The sequence below is a fragment of the Mustela nigripes genome, chromosome 6 (assembly GCF_022355385.1).
Source record: "Mustela nigripes isolate SB6536 chromosome 6, MUSNIG.SB6536, whole genome shotgun sequence".
NCBI lineage: Eukaryota > Metazoa > Chordata > Mammalia > Carnivora > Mustelidae > Mustela > Mustela nigripes.
The window spans coordinates 19609815-19633191 of NC_081562.1; the positions used below are offsets into that span (position 1 = coordinate 19609815).

At 38.3% G+C, this 23377-nt stretch overlaps 1 protein-coding gene across 1 annotated transcript in view; it reads right to left on the reverse strand.

Moving 5' to 3' along the window:
• The window catches only part of MYBPC1 (myosin binding protein C1), a gene marked incomplete at its 5' end in the record, with an annotated part of 60615 nt that overhangs the window by 17657 nt on the left and 19581 nt on the right, over nucleotides 1-23377 (reverse strand). The window contains 11 exons of the mRNA XM_059404642.1: nucleotides 840-1007; nucleotides 1978-2031; nucleotides 5178-5312; nucleotides 6409-6597; nucleotides 7387-7491; nucleotides 9064-9223; nucleotides 17950-18083; nucleotides 18411-18517; nucleotides 19462-19624; nucleotides 21280-21446; nucleotides 22641-22746. Of these exons, the coding sequence (XP_059260625.1) occupies nucleotides 840-1007; nucleotides 1978-2031; nucleotides 5178-5312; nucleotides 6409-6597; nucleotides 7387-7491; nucleotides 9064-9223; nucleotides 17950-18083; nucleotides 18411-18517; nucleotides 19462-19624; nucleotides 21280-21446; nucleotides 22641-22746 (1488 nt within the window). The remainder of the gene's footprint in view (nucleotides 1-839; nucleotides 1008-1977; nucleotides 2032-5177; nucleotides 5313-6408; nucleotides 6598-7386; nucleotides 7492-9063; nucleotides 9224-17949; nucleotides 18084-18410; nucleotides 18518-19461; nucleotides 19625-21279; nucleotides 21447-22640; nucleotides 22747-23377) is intronic.

Sequence of the window (23377 nt, forward strand, 5' to 3'; positions counted from 1 at the left end):
ATTGCACTGCAATATGCAGTGTAAGGCCTCTGTACATCTTTTGCATTTCATTGCTACATAAACATAGGAAAAATGTGTCCTTGAGGACCAAGGCATAATGAATTAATAATTTTTATGCTTCATCAAGCACATGCCAAGGTGGGCCACCTGGGTGGCTCAGTCAGTTAAGCATCTGCCTTCGGCTCAGGTCATGATCCTGGAGTCCTGGGATTGAGCCCCACCTTGTTCTCTCTCTCCTCTACCCCTCCCCCTGCTCACGCTATCTCTCTCGCTCTCTCAAATAAATAAATAAAATCTTAAAAAAAAAAAAAACAAAAAGAACATGCAGAGGCAAAGCTGGCTTTTTAACTATAACTACAAGTTCAAGGTGGTGAGGAAGACAGAAATAACTAGCAGAGTTTGATGGCACTGACTGAGTCTGTGCGGATCCATCACTTGTGCATCACCAGGGCAGATGCCAAACACTGAAAAGGGCAACTAACGTGTTCATTTCATTATGAAGATGGTTCTGGCCTCGCAGACCCGTCGGAGCCATGTTGTTGCTGTGTGCCCTGCTGCATTCATGCTCCCTCTCTTTAGTGGAAATCGGCAGCTCAGCCAGAGTGGGCTCACGGGATCTGGTGAGGTTAACTAACTGGTCCTTGTACCGAGTTGCAAATACTGACCTCCACACTGGTGGAAAGGAGATGTTTCGTTCATTCCTAACTTCCAGAGGGGCACTGACTATACATCAAAGGAGCGATAGCAAAACAGAAAGGTTTGAGAAAAAAGGGGGTTAGAACATAAAACCAAGTGATGTTGGAAATGGAGACAAAATTCTAAAAGTCTTGCCTACCTACCTATGATTTCCTTCACCAGAATGGGCTGGGAGTAGTACTTGGGCTCGCTGGCGCCTGCAGCGTTCACAGCCTTCACACGCACAAAGATCTTTGCATCTGTAGGCAGACCTGTGATGGTGAACTTGGTCTTGTCAATCAAATCTGTGTTTGCAACTATCCAATCTTCGGCTAAAACCCACAAAAGAGAAAGAAAACAAGGAGAAATGGTATTTAGTGAAAGAAATCACCCTAACTGGTACAGTCGGCTCCAAACTAGCATTTGACTCATAATTAAATCAGTTGGAGGAAATACGTTTTTGGTCTGGAGTCATACTACATGGGTGAGCATTTTTCATATTTAAATGAAAAATGGTCTCGAATGGCTAATGTAAATGACAGGAAGAAGGATCATCAGATTCTGCTATTTCTGAAAAACCTCTTATTCAAGATACCATGATACTAGAGTATCCTGAATTCTTGGGGACAGTTACTGTGATTCAGGAAATTAAAGTGATACTGGAGTATTCTGAATCATAGTAACTGTCCCCAAGAGTTTTGTAGCAGTTTTATTCCAATTCAGTTTTATAAGGATTGACATAGTCATGACATTTAGCCACCTATACATGTTCAACTTTGGAAAACGAAAATGCTATTCTTATGAATGAGAGACACAGACCTTTATGGTCACATAATCTCTCTGTTTCATCTTAGCTGGTCTTTTATTATGAGGCACTATTATGGGCCCCGGGAGTCTGATCATGCTCCCATTTATGAAGACAAGAAGCTAATATCCATGGTAAAAAGGAAACACAGCTTGGGTAGGAGCCAAGACCTCTTAAGGAATTGGCATTCTTCTTTTTACCTTGATCAAAAATGTTGATATTTTTAAAAGGTTTTGGTAGGCTTTGTCTATAACAGCAAGAGAGGGGTTTGCAAATATTTCACCTTCTAAAAGTTTGTATGCATTATGCCCTCAGTGGGGGGGAAGGGAGAGAAAGTTTGTATTCCACATTATTAATTCACTGCCCACCCACTCCCTTGATCTCTAGGGGCTTTTTTGTGTGTGGGTGGTAGGTATACTTCATGCCTGGTCATGGAACATTCCCAGAAACTTTTATCGTAAGTAAAAAAGTTCGAAAGCTTTGATAGAATACTTTACCTGGTAGATCATATGCAGCCTCCCCATTTTCATCAGACTGTTTTGCTGATGTACCTTTGAGAATCCGTCATTAAAATTAATTAAAGACACCCACTTTCACACCAGAAGAATATCGTATCAGTAGTCAGCATTCTCTGTTAGTAAAGTATGCAAAGTATGCAAAGATATTTGTCTTCAGAGCAGTGACGGAAGAGACCAAACACATTAGGGAGGGGGGAGTTCCTCAGGAGAGCCACAGCCTGCTCTGTTCAGACTACGGTTTTTGTCCTGAGGCACCTGCCACAGAGAAGAGGAGGAGAAAAGAGGCTGGGCACTTCCAGCTGTGGGAACAAGAGATAGAGAGGAACAAAGCAAGACCCTGAAGAGAAAAGAGGAGCAGGTCTTGGACTCCACAGAGGAGCAGCACACAGTGGAACAGTCTGTTCTTTGACCTGTTCCTGCCCCCTCCGCCTGGGAGGGTCCTCCCAGGTACCCAGGGAACATAGTGCTTCCACCACGGGGTTCAATCGTCACAGGCTGGGAGTGAGGGCACTCATGATAAAGTCAACTCTGTCTTCCCAGCAGCTCTGGAGGCAGCTCCCCCCATTGCCATGGCAATGGGTTCTGCAGTCAAGAAAACAAATGGAGTCTGCCTGGGTCCCTGAGTTTCGCATGGGGTGGAGGGAATGTCGCTGGCTCCTGGACTGGTCGTGAGGACACCCCACTGGTTTGGGATGATGCCTTTCTAGTTTCTCAGGAGAGGAGCAGGGGATTGGAAGCCCACGGAACCTTCTCCTCTCTCTGATTCCATCCCTTCTAGAAGTATCAGGGAGAAGGAACAGGGAGACAGAATATCCTGGTGGCTGCAAGGGCATATGGACTGATAAAAATTTTAAAATTTCAATAGGACATCAAAAAAGAGATACATCTTTAAGCCAATGGTCAGATTGGGAGCTACTGTGCTGGTATTTTCATAGTGAAGAGACAGTTGATGAGAAAGTGAAAATAGGAGACAGAAAATGTGCTTGAAAGAGTAAAGACCTAGTAAAGGAGAAATTTCAAGAGAAAACAGGACGAAACAAGATCAGAGGGGAAGAAAAAATAGCCCATCCCTTCACATCTGAACCACTTTTATTGAGGAAAACGAAAGAAAATGGTGTCGGAGAGATGGGGAAGGAATACGAAAGTTACTTGATACACGAGGAGAATTTTTAAGAAAGAAAAGAAAGAGCTAGTGTGAAGGAAGACAACAAAGAAGAGTAATGTGCTGCAGGCATTAAAAAAACAAAAAACCAAAACCCAAAAAACAAGAGAAAGGCAGACTCAAAACCAACACACGATCTTATAAAAGAACGAATTTTCTTACAGAATAAAACCTGACATATCTAAAAGCATTAAACACTACAGAAAATTAGTCTGGAGGACAACAGCCATTAAAAAGAATGAAGAATAGGGCAGCCACATAAAGAAAGAAAAGACTGCAAGAAGAAAGATATACACGTTATGAAAGAACTTCCATAGAAAGCTAATTCCAAAATGTTATGTGGCAAAATAGATACATAATAATGACTGTGTACATATATATATGTATAAACGCATATACATATATATCTACACAGACCACACACAAAATTATGTAAAATACACTTCGTTGTATTTTATCTAAGGTGGGTAACATCAAAATGACAGCCATCTATCATTTTGCTGTATCTTCTTACTTTTTAAACCTATCAGAAAGAAAAGAGTAAAGAATTTGCTCTGTTTCATACGTACACAAATGTTCGTGCTCAGCAGCCACATCACATGTAAGATTGGGAGATTTTGCTGCTGGGGGTGATATAAATAACAGAGTGGATTACTCAGGATTTTTTTGAAATGGGGTGGGGAGGAGGGATGGAATGGCCATAACACTTATTTTGAAGCGCTCAAGAATCTATCTGTTGCATTAGTGACACTACCCCACTCCCACACGGGGATACCTGGGAACTTTCTCATAATGTCCCCACTGGTTTTGGTTAGTGGCTTTCTAAGCCCTGGAGAAATCAAGCAGAGTGTTCTGGGAGCCAAGCAAATGAAAATGGAACTGTTCCCGGATGCCTTGCCCCTCCCCCACCCCCCTTCTTGTTCCCCCGCAACCACAACAGCCACCAGTGGTGCTCATTTCGAGGGATGTCCCGATCCAGGGGCCTAGGATTTCCTTTTCAGCAGTTGTTTCTTCATACGAAGTTTCTTTTCCATAGAGGTTTTCCTCCTGGAAAGGTGCTTTATGTTCACATTCCTGATTTCTCAAATGTGCTCTGTAGTTTCTGTCCTTCATGTAAGATCCATATTAAAGTTTGGGATCCAAAGAGTTTCCTCAGAGGTTGTCTTGGCCTATCATTTATGGAGATAGGAACACGCTTCCCGGGTGGACTGTTAACCTACCTCCCGTCATCTAGAGCGGAACCCGAGTTCAAACAGGGGTAGTTTTATTCGCCAATTTTCAAATCATGTCAAGTAGGAAATCAAAAAACACAGTGAACTTTACATCATTTTTGGTTTTAGGTACACTCTGGCCCATATTTTCTTGTGTCATTTCTCTTTTTCTATCAACATTTTGGGGAGGGCACTGTTTCTCTTCTCCTCTTAAATTTAAGTGATTCAATTTCCCATACAGAGACAAGTTCTGTCACATGTCAAATCTATTGAATACACTCTCTGGGGTTTAATGCTGCTTTCTCTAAGCACTGAAAGAGATCCTTAATTCTTCTTTTTTTTTTTCTTTAGGAAGGTAGGGGATGATCACCAACTAGCCAAATATGATCTCTCTTTGTTACCCAGAAATAGGCAGCGCTTTTGATAGCTGACCTCTGCTTAGTATAGGGTTTAGAATTCTAATTCGTTTCATCCTAACTAGACTTTTATTTTGCTTGGTACAATTTTAACACTCAAATTCAAGAGGTGGAAATCCCTGAAGTTTTGTCAGACTCCCTTACTCTTACGTCTTAGACCTATCATGTTGTCTGATCTGGTAGACTAGCTAGGATACTTTTGAGATCTCCATTTGTTAGCATCGAGTACCAAAGAAGGACTAAGTTTTTAATCCATGTTAGAAGGATGACCTTTACCTATTGTCATTTTCTGCGGAAGGAGATTTCCCAAGAACGAACAACAAAAGAAAGAGGAGGAGCGTATCTCACCTATTGATGATGGTATTCATTTTAACTACCAGTTGTACTTACTTCCTTCAAAGCAATACTCTAGCACATAGCCATCTAAACCCGCCGCACCAATCTGGTCTGGGGGCCGCCACTTCATCGTGACAGTGTTGTCAGTTACAGAGTCAACGGTCAGAAGGGTAGGAGGGCTAGTTACAGCTTTGGAGATAAAAAAAAGAGAGAGAGAGAGAGAGAGAAACAGAAGACATTAACTATGGTGTTACTGCATAAGCTGTAATAAAATGAACTACGATACAAATAAGTATGTACATAGAAGGCCCATCCATGTCTTAATAAAATTCAGTGAAGACTCCTCAAGCCTATACTGTGTGGAAGGCAAAGATTTGCCAGGCATAGAAATTTTTAGAAATGCTGCCACACTTTCCCTCCAGTTTGGATTGGCGAGGGAGGCTGGGAAGCCCAAGGAAGTTGAAAAAAGCCAAATGAGATCTAATAATCCAGAGTAAATTTTCCCAGAACCTTCTAACTTTAAAGTGCAAACTCTTGCACTAAATCTCCTTTCCATTGAAAGAAGGACTTCACTACCATAAAAGAGTGTGGACATTTTCTCTTGGTTTATTTGTCTTTAAAGAACTGACTTTGGGGTGCCTGGGTGGCTCAGTAGGTTAAGCCTCTGCTTTCGGCTCGGGTCATGGTCTCAGGGTCCTGGAATCAAGCTCCGAATCATGGAGCTCTCTGCTCAGCAGGGGGCCTGCTCCCCCCCCCTTCCTGCTACTCTGCCTACTTGTCATCTCTCTCTCTCTCTCATATAAATGAATAAAATCTTAAAAAATAAAACATAAAGAAGTGACTTTGTTGGATCAATAGGTAACATTTAAGGTGTGATCGTAAAGCAAAGAGACTAGTTTTCAAGTGTGCTTTGTTGAAGTGGTCTCTGTTTGAGTTACAATGCTTACACCTAGGTAGGTGCTGGGTTATACCTTCAGGACACATGGGGAGTGGTCCTGTGTCATTGGGCTCAGATAAGTGCCTGAAGAGGAAAGCAGACTCCAGAGCCACCTACAGCTCTCACTGGAATTTTGGTAATAAATTCCAGGGTCTACATTATGAAGACATTCAACTCTACCAAACTTGTTTTTCAGTTTCTTAGAAAATTGTCCCTAACTGCCTCCAACCTTCTGCTCACCCACCACTCTAAGAAGCTTCCAGGTGTGCTCCATTTAGAGGTGGGAATGGAGCAGTCACAAGCCAGCGCAGTGATCTGCATGACAGAGACGCATCTCTCTTGACTCACCCAAAGGAACAAAAGGCTTGGAGGGCATACTGGGCTTGGAGATGCCAATGGCATTGACCGCAAAGATGCGGACCTCATAGGCCACACCTTCAATCATCTTCTTAGGCTCAAAAGTTGTTTCTTTGCAGAGATCAAAATTTAGCCTCATCCATCTGGAGCTTTGTTTCTTCTTCCTCTCAATAAAGTATCCTGCAAGTGACACAAAGTGGAAATTGAGGTTTTTCCATGGTCTCCAAAATTAAACTTTGTCAGGTGTTAGAATTCTTAAAATTTCTCATATTCTCAGCACTTAAGTGAAGTAGTTAGGTATGCATATATTTTTAAGCCACCTTATCCCATCAGTTGTTTGAGAGAGATAATAGGGAATATAAACATTAATGTTATAGGACATGGATAAAAAGAATATAATATTAAAATATTAAAAATAATACAATAAAATTGTATAAGAAGAGAAGAAAGAAAAACAAATCACAGATATGTAAACTGTAGAAACTTATACCATTCCCTTAGTTGAGTAATAGATTTGGCTCCGAGTCCCAAGAGTGTAGGTAAGAAGAGGGAAATGACCAGTTTTATGAGTTTCAAGTAGGAAAAATTCTTGTTCCATAGGGGAAGCAAATTCTTCTAAGTATTTATCTCTAAAAGAAATTTCTTCATAGACATAGTTCTATGGAAGTAGACATTTGCTGACTAGGACAATTTAAAGTTAGACTTATAGATGTTGCAAAATTGGATATTAAATGTAAATGTCAAACAAAAAAAGAATAGGCAGTCAGATAATATTAGAGTTATCAGAGTTATTTAAATTGCAAGTACTTACAGAGAATTCCAACATACATTTCAATTTGAATGGATATTTAAAGTCACAGTATGATAGGTCTTCTTCTAAATGCAGTTTTTAAAAGGCCCTCTATACTAATCAGCATAAAAAGGATTCCAACTCCACTGGCAGTTCCATGGACAGACTAACGTAGTTACCTAAGATTGGGGACCCTCCATCATAGGCAGGAGGCTCCCAGTTCATGATGCACCAGTCATCTCCCACCTCTGTCACATTTGGTGCCACTGGAGGATCAGGGATATCTGTAGTAAGCAAAAAAATGGAATAAATAGACTAGAATGAAAAAATAAAATAAAGTAAGCATATATGAGAGCACAATGAAAAATGTCACTTGAAAAAAGGATTTTTAGTGATAATCACTGAAGCATTTTTTTTCTGAATAATTTTCCGTTCTTATTGAAATGCACATAGTAACTAATTTAGGCAAAAAGTCACACTCCATATGGGATAAGGGACAGTGGGCCCAATAAAGATAAAAATAATAATGTATTCAAGTTCTTTAGTGTTACAACATTAGAGAATAAGCCCCATATGGAACTCAAGACACTTGTTCTTTTTTTTAAAATTTATTTATTTGACAGAGAGAAATCACAAGTAGACGGAGAGGCAGGCAGAGAGAGAGAGAGGGAAGCAGGCTCCCTGCTGAGCAGAGAGCCCGATGCGGGACTCGATCCCAGGACCCTGAGATCATGACCTGAGCCGAAGTTCAGCGGCTTAACCCACTGAGCCACCCAGGCGCCCCAAGACACTTGTTCTTTACCTTGAAAATGGCAACTAAGAAATTACTGCATAAATATCAGATGTGATTTTGTTTTTTGTTTTTTGTTTTTTTAAATACAAGGTGAACTTTCAGCAGAACTGAATCAAGGACTATTGTTATAAATTATTTGGAATAATAAAGATGTTGACTGGTAGAAATCCAAGTCAAAAATGGCAAATTACCATGTCCTGTTATTATAGTTCAGTGCCTGATAAAGTGACCTTAGTTTCTGGTCCATTTGAAATATATTTCTTAAGGGAAAAATGAAGAGAGATGAAGAGACCATAAAAACTTGGACCATCAATAATCCGCTGGACTCATTTCACCTGGTTTCAAACTTGTACTTAGGAGGTCCTTAGATGACCTTACTCTTCTACAATGAAGATCTTCTACAAAAAAGATGATCTTACTCTTCTACGATGATTGTGATGTTGGAAATTGTTTAGCAATTGTGTTTCAGTGAGTTTAGAGGGCACTGAAAGGGAATATGGCTATGAAGAGCTAATGACCAGCAGCCCCAAATGATTAACCTTAGTGATGCATTTATACAATTGGACCTCTAGGCACGAAAAAAGAAGAGAAAGATAAGGGAAGGGAGAGAAGGGAAGGAAATTTCAAAGATTTATTTATTTTATTTATTTATTTTCATTAGAGAGAGACAGAGAGCAATAAAGAGCACACAAGCAGGTGCAGAGACAGAGGGAGAGGGAGAAGCAGACTCCTTCTGCTGGGAGCCTGATGCAGGGAGACTGATGTGGGGCTTGATCCAAGGACCTTGGATCATGACCTGAGCCAAAGGCAGAAGCATAACCATCTGACCCAGCCAGGTGCCCTGGGAAGGAAATTTTTCAAAAAGGAAAGGAAAGAAAAGAGAAGGCAAGGAAAGAAAAGAAGTGGCAAAGATAGAAAAATGGTGATTTATAAAATATAGCTATACTGTGTTTTCCTTTGTTGGCTACCCAGAAGAGCTAAGAGAACCAAGAGCTGCCCAAGTCTACTCTGCATATGGACATGTCAACTTCATTCTAGAAGTCTGTTGACCCAGAGCACTTACCCACAACTTTAATTTTGATGCTTGCATGTGCTTCCCCAGCTTCATTTTTCAGATTTATGTGGTAAACACCAGAGTCATCTCTTTCAGCAACATCAATGACCAGAGTGCTGCTGTCAGGGTAAGATTCTGCTCTTATCCGGCCACTGCCCTCCGCAATAGCCTAAGAAGGAGAGAAACAAAATACAGCATGACCTATCTGACAAGGACTACTCCAGAGTGCCTTAGAACTTAAGCTGGATGTGGTGCTAATGCCTAAAATACATGTTCTTAGTGTGATCCTCCACCAATCCTAAGGACAAAGGTATTAACATTCCATATTACACAGCAGGAAGCTGTGGGATTTGTCTCAAAAGCCCACTAACCATGAACTCACCAAAGAAAAATTTGGAGGACAAAAATATGACTGTAGAACTGTTGTTTAAGGAGAGGAGTCTCTTTGGACGTGAAATTAGAATATTTAAATTCATATCAGGAACTGATCATGATTTGCTCATTTCCTTATATGTCTTGAAAATTTAGAAATACCGAAAAGGGTTGAAGAAGACCACAACGCCTATTTTCTATACAAGTTGTTGAGTATTGATCTTTCCCTTCTAATAGGACATGAAAGAATGAACATCTAATTCCTTAAGTAAAGACAGAGTAGGTTGGGCCTTTCATTATATTTTCTTTCTTTTTTTTCTCCTCCTCCACCTCCTTCTCCCCCTTTTCTTCTCCTTCACTACTTTCCTTCTTTCTTAAATCAGAAATTTAAAACAGCATTCCAATTTTCTGATTCCTAGATCATCTTCCTACATGACAATGAACAGCCAGTATACAAAGAGAAAACACAGAGAAGGTCAAGGTAATTTAGAAACTGGGTAATTTTCTAGTAACGATTAAATTAACTCTTTACTCTTTTGGGTTTGGATTAGGACTCACACGTCTTCAATAACAAAAAACTGTGACAGCAATAAAAATACCTGCAATAGCTTATAGTTTTCATAATTCTTCTGTTTTATAATTGAAAGAAGATATGGTGTATATATATATACAATGGAATACTAGGCAGCCATCAAAAGAAATGCAATCTTGTCATTTGCGATGATGTGGATGGAACTAGAGGGTATTATGCTGAGCAAAATAAGTCAATCTGAGAAAGACAGTGATTATATGCTCTCCCTTTAGGAGGAATTTGAGAGGAAAAGTGGGAGGCTTGGTGGGTAGGGAAGGAAAAAATGAAACAAGATGGGATCAGGAGGGAGACAAAACATAAGAGACTCAATCTCACAAAACAAATTGAGGGTTGCAGGGTAGGGGCGTAGGGAGAGGGTCGTTGGGTTATGGACATTGGGGAGGGTATGTGCTATGGTGAGTGCTGTGAAATGTGTAAGCCTGACAATTCACAGACCTGTACCCCTGGGGCTAATAATTATATGTTAATTAAAAAAAAAAAAGAAAGTTTCCTCACATTAGCTAAATTCTAATTTTAAGATTATAGAAGATGTTCTGCTTTCTTTTTAATGTGAAAAGAAAAATACTTATTTAGGCTGGTGTTATATTATCTTCTTTTGTTTTCAACATTTTGTTTGCTTGTCTATTGTGCTATCAGAGTACAATTCACACACTTTTTAGACATAGAGTTCTATGAATTTTTATAAACTTGTGTGATTGTGCAACCACCACCACAATCAAGATACAGACCACTTCTATGACTCCCAGTGGTATCCCCATGGTCCTTCACAGTCAACTCACTCACTCCACACTGGTCCCTGGCAACCACCAATCCTGTTACTTGTCTTTCTAGTTTTCCTTTTTCTGGAATGTCATATAAAGGACTGAAACCATATGCAGTCTTTTGGATCGGTCATCTTTCACTTAGCATAATGCTCTTTAGATTCATCCATGTTACTACATGTTTTATTAGTACCTTCCTTTTCACTGTTGAGTAGTATCCGAGTGTATATTCCATGAGCAGTTGGTGTATGCATGTACAAGCTGTATGTTTGTACAACGGGACTTTTCGGTTGTTTCCAACTTTTGACGATTATAAATAAAGCTGTTATAAACATTCATGTACAAGTTTTTGTACAGACACATATCATTTCCCTAGGGTAAATACCTAGGAATTGTCTTGTGGAGTTGTATGCAAGTGCATGTTTACCTTTATAAAAACTACCAAACTGTTTTCCAGCGGGTGTACTAGTTTGCCTTTCCACCAGTGATGTATGAGTCTTTAGTTGTTACATATCCTTAAAAGGATTTGGTATTGTTAGTTTTTAGAAATATTTTTGTTGCTATTCAGCTTCTTTCATTCAGCATCATTATTCATCTAAGTTGTTGTATACATCAATAATCCATTCCTTTTTATTGCTAGTAGTATTCCATTGTGTGAATATCCTGTAATCTGTTTATCCATTCATCCACTGATGGACATTTGTGTTGTTTGCAGTTTCTGGATATTATAAGTAAGGCTACTGGGGACTTTGGATGGCATAGTTGGTTAAGTATCTGCTTCGGCTCAGGTCAGGACTCTGGTCCTGTGATCGAGCCTTCTTCCTTTCCCCTCTTCTTCCTTTTCCCCTCTCCCTCTGCTGCTCCCCCTGCTTGTGCTCACTTGCTCTCTCTCTCTGTGTCAAATAAACAAATAAAATCTTTAAAAAATTATAAATAAGGCTACTATGACCATTTGTGACATATTTTTTGTAGGTTACATTGAATTTTCTACATCTATGATTGTGTCATCTATAATAACAATAAGCACAGTTTTATTTTTCCCTTTCCAATATGAGTATCTGTTATTTCTTTTTCTTGTGTGATTGCCCTGTCTAGAACTTCTATTACAATGTTGAGTAGAAGTTGTGAGATGGGGGGGCACCTGGGTAGCTCAGTTGATTAAGCAGCTGCCTTCAGTTTGGGTCATGATCTCAGGGTCCTGGGATTGAGTCCTACCCCCCATGTCTCCCTATCCCACTTGTGTTCTCTTGCATGTGTTCTCTGCCTCAAATAAAATATTAAATAAAAAAAGTTGTGAGATCATATGATAGTTGTACCCCTGGGGATAAAAATATATGTTTATAAAAAATTAAAAATTAAAAATTAAAAGTAAAAAAAAAAGTTGTGAGGACGGACATCTCTCTTTTGCTGCTGATCTGTACATTCAATCTTTGAATTGAAACATTCAATCTTTCACTATTAAGTAAAATGACCATTGTAGGATTTTCACAGGTTTTTTTTTTTTTTATCATGGTGAGCAAGTTCCTTTTACTTCCTAGTTTGCTGAGAGATATTTATTAGGAATAGATTTTGGGTTTTGTCAAATGTTTTTCTTTATCTATGAGATGACCATGCTTACTTTTTTTTTTTGCTGGTTTGTTAATACGGTGAATTATATTAATTGATTTTCTTTTTTTAAAAAAGATTTTATTTATTTGTCAGAGAGAGACAGCATGAGTACAAGCAGGGGGAATGGCAGGCAGAGGGAGAAGGAGGTTCCCCGCTGAGCAAGAAGCCCAATGCGGGACTTGATCCCAGGACCCTGGATCATGACCTGAGCTGAAAGCAGATGCTTAAATAACTGAGCTACCCAAGCTTCCCTATATTAATTGATTTTCAAATGTGAAACCAATCTTTGCATTCCTGGGATAAAACCCAGTTGGTCATAATGTATTATTCCTTTTATATATTGTTGGATTTGATTTGCTAACTTCTATTTAGAATTTTTCATCTATGTTAATGAGTGATTTTGGTTTATAGTCTCTTCTAATGCCTTTTCCTAGTTTTGCTATAAGGGAATGACTGGGCTTCAAAAATGAGTTGGGAAATACTCCTATTCTCTTTTCAATTTTCTGGAAGAGTTTATGTAGAATTGGTATTATTTTTTTCTTAAATCTTTGATAGAATTCTCCAATAAAGCCATCTAGGCCTGGAATTTTCTTTCTGAAAGGTTTTATCTACAAACTTCATTTCTTTAATTGATATGGGGCTATTTAATACTGATTTAGTAGCATTCTGAAAATTATGATTAGTGGTATGCTCATAAACATCTTCTAATTTCCCTTGTGATTCTTTTTCTGATCCATGATTTATTCCAAAAAGTGTTAGTTTCTAAATTTTGAAAAATTTCCATATGTTATTGCTATTGATTTCTAATTAACCCCATTGTGATCAAAGAACATACTTTGCATGTCTTAAATACTTTTACATTTATTGAGACTTACTTATGGTCTATCTTGGAAACTTTCCATATGTAATTTTATTTATTTATTTATATTTTTAAAATATTTTGTTTATTTATTTGACACAGAGAAAGAGAGAGAGAGAGAGCAAGAGCACAAGCAGGGAGAGCAGCAGGCAGAGGGAGAAGCAGACTCCCTGCTAAGTAGGGAGTGCCCAGCGTGACACTTGATCCCAGGACCCCAGGATCATGACCCCAGCCAAAGGCAGATGCTTAACGGACTGAGCCACCCAGGCGCCCACCATATATAATTTTAAAATAATGCCCATTCTGCATTTGTCAGTGGAGTGTTCTATAAATGCCAATTAGATCAAGATGGTTGCTACTATTTTTCAAACCCACAGTAGCCTTACTGATGGTCTACATCTATCAACTACTGAGAGAAGAATATTGAAATCTCTAATTTATTTATTTTTCTTTGCAATTCTATTACCTTGTTGTTTTCTACTTGTCTCATCTGTACTTTATGCCTCTTTTTCTGCCTTTTTAAAGATTAATTAAATATTTTTTGTGATTTTCATATTATGTCCTTTGTTGGCTTATTAACTATAACTTTTTATTATTTTAGTGGTTCCTTTGGGTCTTACAGTATACATGTTTTTCAGTCTACCTTCAGGTGATATCAAAATAGCATACCTCCCTTTCAAACCTCCTAATTCTTACCTTCCATTTCTCTCCTCTTGACTTTATGTTTCTATTGTCATAATTTTTACTTACATTTATGTTATAAACACTACAGCATATGATTATTATTTTTAATGAGTCAATAATCTTTTTAAGAGATTTAAATAATAAGAAAAAAACTCTTATGTTTATCCATGTAGTTATCATTTCTGATGTTCTTTGTTCCTCTGTAAAAATTGTTTCCATCTGGAATCATTTTCCTTCTGACTTAAGGACTTCTTTTTTTTTTTTTTTTAAGATTTTATTTATTTATTTGACAGACAGAGATCACAAGCAGGCAGAGAGGCAGGCAGAGAGAGGGGAGGAAGCAGGCTCCCCGTTGAGCAGAGAGCCCGATGCGGGGCTTGATCCCAGGACCCTGGTATCATGACCTGAGCTGAAGGCAGAGGATTTAACCCACTGAGCCACCCAGGAGCCCCTTAATGACTTCTTTTAGCATTCCCTGTAGTGCAGGTCTACCAGTGATGATTTCTTTCAGCTTTTATATATCTGAAAACAATTTTATTTTGTCTTCATTTCTAAAAATTATTTATTTTTACTCAGTATAGAACTCTAGACTGATAGGTTTTTTTTTTAGAATTTGTAGAATTTTTTAGAATTCAGGGATGCCTAGGTGGCTTAGTCATTAAGCATCTGCCTTTGGCTCAGGTCATGATACCAGTATCCTGGGATTGAGTACCACATCAGGCTCCCTGCTAGGCAGGAAGCCTGCTTCTCCTTCTCCCCTTCATTGTGTTTCTTTCTGTAATATAAATAAATAAAAATCTTTAAAAAAAAAAAGGAATTTTTTAGCATTCATAGAAATATAGGTTGATCGTTTTTTCCTTAAAGATGTTGCTCCGTTGTATTCTCACTTGCCTTGCTTCTAGAGAGATCTGCTGTCACTTTTGTCTTTGTTTCTATACATTTAATGGGACTTTTTTCTCTGGTTACTTAAGTCTTTTTTTCTTAATCACAGATTTTGAGCAATTTGGTTATAATGGGTCTTGATGTGGTTTTATTAATGTTCCTTGTACTTAGGTTTTAATGAGATTCCTGTACCTGAAGTTTTAGTTTTTATCAAATTTTGAAAAATTTTGATCCTTATTTCTTTACATATTCTTCTGTCCTCTTTGGGAACTCTAAATACACATTCATTTCCCTGCTTGAGGTTGTCCCAAAGCTCAACGATGTTCTTTTTTTTTTCCACTAGAAAACAGAAACTCAACCTTTTTATTAAAAAATTATTCTTTTAAAAATTTTTTTATTGTTTTAAAAAACTTTATTTGTTTATTTGAGATAGAGAGAGAAACCATGAGAGAGAGAGAGAGAGAGAGAGAGAGCAAGCAGGGTGGAGGGGCAGAGGGAGAGGGAGAAGCAGACTCCCCGTGAGCAGAGAGTCCCGCATGGGGCTCGATCCCAGAACTCCTGGATCATGACCTGAGCTGAAAGTGGAAGCTGAACCAAATGAGCCACCCAGGCACCCCTTCTTCTTCTTCCTGTTCTTCTGTTTTATTTTGTTTTGTTTTTAAAGAAAGAGAGAGTGGGGTTGAGGGGGCAGAGGTAGAGAGAGAATCTTAAACAGGCTCCATGTCCAGACTGGAGCCTAACACAGGGCTCAAGCTCATGACCCTGAGATCATGACCTGAGATGAAATCAAGAGTCAGTTGCTTAACCAACTAAGCCAGCCAGGTGCCCCAATAAATTACTTTTTGAAGCAGATTTAGACTCACTACAAAACTGAGTGTAAAGTATAGAGACTTCTCATAGATAACCTTCCCTACACATGCACAACCTCCTCCACAACTGACATCCCACATCAGAGTGGTATTTTCGTTACAGCTGATGAACCTACACTGACACATCATTATCATTCAAAGTCTGAATTTACATTAGGGTTCACTCTTGTGTTTTACATTCTGTGGGTTTTGCCAAATCTATAACGACAGGTGGTCATCACTATAATATCATATGGGATAGTTTTACTGCCTATAATACATTTTATAGGGAGCCCAAGAGTGACATTTGAACTACTACTCCACCACTCCAACCCTATTTATTATTCCCCTCATCATTCACTCTGATGCAGAGTGGCTTTTTTTCAACTCCTTCAACTCCTGGCTTTTTTTCAACTCCTTCAACACATCAAGCTCATTTTCTCCTCTCCTCTTGTCCCTTGCACTTGCATTGACTTTACCCAGAAATCTTTTTCTTTTGATCGTCACATAATGGTCTCCTTGTTCTTCAGAAGGACTATGGTCATTTACCTCACAATCACTTGCTAATCATATTACTCTGTTTTTTAAAAAAACCTTCAAGGCACTTATTACTATCCAAAGTGGTTTTGCTCATTTACTTATTTAATAATTTATTGTCTATTTCTCTTCCACTCCATTCTGTGATACTCATTAGAATGAAAAATGGGCCACAAGCAAAAGGATGAAATTGGACCATTTCCAACACCATCTACAAAAATAGACTCAAAATGAATGAAAGACCTAAGTGTGAGATAGGAATCCATCAAAATCCTAGAGAACAAAGGCAGCAACCTCTGTGACCTTGGCCGCAGCAACTTCTTGCTAGACACGTGTCCAAAGGCAAGGCAAACAAAGACAAAAATGAACTATTGGGATTTCATCAAGATAAAAAGCTTTTTGCACAGCAAAGGAAACAGTCGACAAAAACAAAAGACGAGGACAGCATGGGAGAAGATATTTGCAAATGACATATCAGATAAAGGGCTAGTATCCAAAATCTAGGAAGAACTTGTCAGACTTAATATCCAAAGAACAAATAATACAACTAAGAAATGGGCAGAAGACATGAACAGACATTTCTCCAAAGAAGACATATGAATGGCCAACAGATACATGAAAAAATGCCCCACATCAACTGGCATCAGGGAAATACAAATCCGAAGACAATGAGATACCACTCACACCAGACATTATGGCTAAAATTAACAAGCCAAGAAACAACAGATGTTGGCAAGGATGTGGAGAAAGGGGAAACCTCTCACACTGTTGGTGGGAAAGCAAGCTGTTGCAGCCACTCTGGAAAACAGTATGGAAGTTCCGCAAAAAGTTGAAAATAGAGCTAACTTATGACCCAGCAATTGCATTACTGGGCATTTACCCCAAAGATACAAATGTAGTGATCCAAAGGGGCACCTGCACCCCAATGTTTATAGCAGCAATGTCCACAATAGCCAAACTATGGAAAGAGCCCAGTTTTCCATGGACAGATGAATGGATAAAGAAGATTTGGTGTAATATACAATGGAATACTACTCAGCCATCAAAAAATGAACTCTTGCCATTTGCAATGATATGGATGAAACCAGAGGGTATTATGGCAAGTGAAACAAGTAAATCAGAGAAAGATAATTATCATGTGATCTCACTAACATGTGGAATTTAAGAAACACAACAGAAGATCATAGGGGAAGAGAGGGAAAGATAAAACAAGACAAAATCAGAGAAGGAGACAAACCATAAGAAACTCTTAACCATAGGAAATAAACTGAGGGTTGCTGGAGGGGAGGTGGATGGGGTAACAGAGTGATGGACATTAGGGAGCACAGGATGTAATGAGCACTGGGTATTATATAAGACTGATGAATCACTGACCTCTACCTCTGAAAATAATAATGCATTATGTTAACTGAATTTAAATTTAAAAAGGAATTTTAAAAAAGAATGAAAAATGGGATCTTGTTCACTGTACATAAAAAGTTGCCTGGTGAAAAAAACCCAAACAACAACAAACACACACACAGACACAAACCTGCCTGGTCACATAGTAAATAGTTAGAAATATGAAAAGTAAATGAATGAGGATTATATTTGCATGAAAATTAGTCATCTTCCTTAATCAAAGGAATTATATCTCTACTGAACCCCTATGTGTATATTGCTTTCTTCTTTCATCTAATTGAAAATGGGAAGTGGGATCATCAGTGGGTGTGTGTGTGTGTGTGTGTGTGTGTGTGTGTAAGCAAAACAAACCTTATCTGCTCGGCTCCAAATGGCTTTGGGAGGTGGCTCTCCAGTGACAGGAATCTCAAGACGAAGCTTGCTTCCTGCAATTACTGTAACTGTATTGTCAGCATCAAGACCATCCAGGATGATCTTAGGAGGATCTAGAATATTAAACATAGCCTTTGTTATCAGACAATCATTTCTGTGTGAATATCTGGGCTAGTACTTTCCTAGTGGTAAATACTGGTAGTAACCAATATTTCATCTGGCTAAAAAGAATATAAGAGGAGTCAAAGTAGTAGGTGCCGGGGACCTTGCAAAACAACTTCACTATAAGACTCCGTAAGAATCAACTATTACAATTAATGACATACGAATTCATGCATTTTTTTCTTTAAATATCACAGTTTCATATGTGTTATATTTCCAAGGTAAGCAAACAACAACAAAACATGAATATAAAACTCTGCAACGATTCATCTACTCACCAATAACATGAACTTTGGCAGGCAAAGTAATAGAGTAGGCATCTGGTGTAAATACATATTCACCTTCATCCTCAGTGAGAGCATTGGCTATCACTAGCTTGTGGATTCTAAGGAAACAAGAAAAACATTTCTAAGAATTTACAAAGATTTAGATGGTTTGCCGCCCAACTGAAGAGATACCTGGCCTTTATCTGATTAACTTTTTAGTGCTAGCTGGAGAGAAAGATCAGGAAATCGAGAGAGAGAATATGAATGTGAAGGCTTAATTATCCTATTATTGACCTACACTGAGTATTCATTTTGGAGTTTATGAAATTATCTGTATGAATACAACCTGCTTATCATGCATGCAAGAGTCCATTATTCTTGTCTCATCATATAGCTTTTGAAAAAGACTGAAATATAACATCTCACCAGTGCCACACTTTAAGATTTAAGAACTTACCAAGAATAATCTTGACCTTGGCTTTTTATCCCAAATCTAAAAGCAGTAGTTCTTAACTCTCTGAGGTGGGGGGCGGTCAGTGAATATCTGATGGACATCATGGATCCTCTCTCTAGAGAAAAGTGTGTATTTTTGTATACACAGACCTTGCTTTAGAGGATTCACAATCTCCTAGGATCCACAGATCCAAGATTATGAACTTTTGCCTTTTAAGATATTTGCTAGATTCCAGGGCATTATGTCCACCCCCCAAATTGTGGGAGGTCACATGACACTTACTAGTTACGGACTGTTAATCCATTTTGATTCATTCCTTAACTAGGACTCAATATCAGTCCTTTAACCTCATGATTGGATGGAAAGAATCAGTTATTGGCTTTTGAATAGTCAAAGCACGAAGCCATGAGGTGCAGGTAAAGTTTCACTGGTAGGACAGGACGTAGAACAGAGAAATCACATGTTCTTGCTATTTGGAAGCAAAGAACCAAACACAGATCCTCTCTTTAGGACAACTCTCTAATCCTCCTCACCAAATATATAATTTAGGAAGTGAAGAGAGAGGATATGGGGACCAGCCCTCCCTTATGAGCCACCTGACTTGCTCACCTTCCCTTGTGAACAACCTTTAGACGGTCACTTTCCTGAACAGGTAGACCATTTTTAGTCCATTTTCCTGTTATGTTTTCAGAGACTTCACACTTCAAGCATATTTCTTTTCCAAGGTGTACAGTTTGGTCAGTCAGAGGTGTCAAAACCTTCAGAGGTTTCACTACAGAAAAAAAAGATAATTATAGGTCCCAAACCCAAACACCGGAGAGGCCAAGATGGTTTCTTGTTTTGAAAATGAAAATGTGTTCTGGTGCAATTGATATGTTAGGGGGCAACTGGAACACAACAAAAATTTTGTTTTTGATGATGCATGATTTGATTCATGAAAAAGAGAAAACAGCATCCAGCTGACTGAGCCAGGTAAGAACGCACAAATTGCACTCACGCACATGTCGAACATTTACCAGCTCCCTGAATTCACCCATGCGGTATGAGCCACACTCATGCACATCTAAAATTACCACTGTCTGTCCAATTTCAAATAACCTCTTTCCATCACTTCACAGTGGCTCCCTAGCGGCAACACTTCCAACACCACTCACACAAGCAAATTCCAGGTCTCACTTAATGTAAAGTGCCATATTTATTAACCATTTGACATGTGTAAAACTGTGATACTGTTTTTTTTAAATTTGGTTCTTCTTCTTCTTCTTTTTTTTTTAATGTACGGCTGACAAAATTTTTGAGTGTTGTACCCATAACCTCACCTTCTCCATTAGTCTTGTGGTTTTATTGCATGACTTCGTATAGCTCAATGATTTTAGAAATGCCTATGCTGCATTATAGCAGAACTGGCTGTAATTGCTTTATTTACTTATTGTGTGTGTGTGTGTGTGGTGTGTTTTGTTTTTGTTTTTGTTTGTAATTGCTTTAAATGAAACAAATTTCAGGTTGCCTATGGTTGAAAAACTTTTTTCATAGTAAACTAAAATGGCCGCAGTTCTGTGAAGCATAAGGAGTGTAACTGAGATAACCTCTGAATAATCCAGGAATCCTATGGATCACAACTGGACTATGCAAGAAGTCAGGAAGCAGGATTTTTGCTCTGCATGTATTACGAAAATTCCTGTGAGATTTGTTATTTTAATTCTCACGGTTAATTGGAAGAGACAGACTCTGCTGTTGAGGACTGACTACTATTTGGAGGCATTTGGGGAAGTACATAAATTCTCGTATGCCTCTTGATCCTGGTAGCAAATAATTTCTTACAATGTTCTCATTTGAGCCTTCTTGGTTTGAGCAACTTTCTTCATACTCTAAATGTAACTGCAGAATGTTGAATGTTTATATAATGAATAGATAGCAAATTCACCCATGGGTTATGCAAACATCAGGATTTTATATGACATTGAAGTATTTACTATCTATTTATGTGGTCTTGGGATTAAAGTATTTCTTAACTATTTGGATAACTTCTCTGGAAGGTGATGTTTATACTCCCCAAAACTGTGTTTTACTGTTTTTCCCCCTTTTTAAAAATTAGCATATAAGGTATTATTTGTTTCAGAGGTACAGGTCTGTGAATCATCAGTCATACACAATTCACAGCACTGGCCATAGCACATACCCTCCCCAGTGTCCATCGCGCAGCCACCCTATCCCTTCCCCCTGTTTTTACTATTAAATTGAGTAGTTGGTTTCTATCTCAGAGACCCTGACTGATGTGACATAGACACTCAGTTAGGATGGAATCCAATTTTACATATTTAAAATTGCCAGAAGTAGAAATCAAATAGATTGAAATTAAAATTGAATTAACAAATGCAACACCAATAGTTAGCCAACTTGGAAGACATCCAAGGACATCTTACTTACAGTCGACACTGAGCTTAGCAGTCGATTGTCCTCCCGTTGTCATTACAGAATATTCTGCACTGTCAGCCTTCGTTGCTCCTTCTATGACCAAAATATGTTTTTTGCCTTCAACTTTAACTCGGTATCTTGATTTTGGACCAGGGATAATCTCCTCACCATTCTTAAACCTGAGTTAAAATAGATTGTAAATAGATTTTTTTAAAAAAGAGTTGTATAAAGCTTTTATAAAACTCTTTTTTAGGAGATGGACATTTTTGGTCTTGGTTTTGTTCTTTGGGTTTTTTTTTTTTTTGCTATATCCTGGGATCTAAGAACTATTTGTTGAATTAAAGAATGTATGGATCGGGGCGCCTGGGTGGCTCAGTGAGTTAAAGCCTCTGCCTATGGCTCAGGTCATGATCTCAGGGTCCTGGGATCGAGTCCCCCATGGGGTTCTCTGCTCAGCAGGGAGCCTGCTTCCTCCTCTCTCTCTGCCTGCCTCTCTGGCTACTTGTGATCTGTCTGTCAAATAAGTAAATAAATAAATAAAAATCTTAAAAAAAAAGAAGTAAAGAATGTATAGATCATCATATCAAATGGATTAATAATGTAACAAGTATTGTCTGAAAAATTACATTAGAAGAATGTAGGTCCCTTCTTCCCATTCAAGATCAATCCAATGAAGATGCTAAGAGTGGATTTTACCTCTTGACCCACACCAATAAGAATAGCATCATTTAATATATTTTAAAGTTAGCTATGATTCTAGATTAGAATAAACATTCTACTCTTTGCCAGATACACGCTGTGTAATTTACTATACTTCTTAATAAACTATTTCATTTTAGGATTCTGAAACTCTTAGCTTTAATTTTGAGGTTACTCAATTAGAACTTGAGAAAACATTCCCTATCCAGACAAAAGAAATGCTTTTATTCTTTAAAGTGATCGGTGATTCTTAGTCTAAAATATTTTCCTGTAGTACTGTAACAATAAGGTAACTGTGAATTAAATGAAAAATATGTATGTAAGTATATTTTTTCATGTAAGTTTCCAGCATGCCATAGTGAGAGTAAGCAAGGTATAGAAGTTAGGAACATCTACCAGATTTAGAGTCTAACAGACCCCCGGCAACTGTAAATCACCCATTTCTCAGTAAGTGCCTACTTCCCTACATTATCAATCTAGATTTCCGGATTGCTTTCCAGCTTCATAGGTGAAAAAAACCCCAAGTATCTTCACAGTTTTAGTTACCACTTCTATGAACACAAATGAGATTACGATTCTTTTCATATGTGTAAAAGCCATTTCCTGTTCTCCAATCCATGAAGGCATTTTTTTCAATCTATTAAAAATGGACAGACCTCAGGAAAGCTATTTACCATTTCACATTGGCATCATCTTCAGATACCTCACATTCTAATTCCACTGTTTCCCCACAGTAAGCATTCGTATCTTCCAGCTGTTTGGTGACCATAATTGGAGGCTCTAGTGTGAAAAAAGGGGGAATCAGAATCATTAAATGTTCAAACCTGCTCATGACCACAGATTTGTTCACAAATTAAAGACCAACAGTAAGAAAGTATCATCTACCATAGGGCTATGGTTAGATGGTGGTAGATAGTTGGTGGGTTTTTTTTTAAAGCTTTTTTGGCGAAATAGCTGGTAACCCTGAGTAGGTTTTCTTAATTTCCTCAAATCCAAACAATTATTGTTCTGGAAAACAGGCAAAACATGTATCAAATATCCTTCTTTTGGCAAATGACTAACCATGTGGTAGGAATTTCTGATGAAGGAGAATCTATAACAGCATGATTCTTTGATTCTGGTTCTAGATGGACGATAGAGATTGCAGAGCTGTCTGTATTGAGAGGGTTCGTGGACTCCCTCAGGCTATTTCACAAAGTTTAAGTCAATGATAATCTTCAGCACCCTCCGTGTCAAACATTGATACCCTTTTATTAATGAAGCTGGTTTCAAGTGAAATCTACTTGTGATCAGCTGAATGTGTGAAATGAGGACTATCTAGTCGAGTTTGCTGGGTTTTAGAAACTATATCCAGAATAATTATCTACCGCTTGCTTGAGTCAAAAGCATAAGGCATTTGGACTCATTTTCT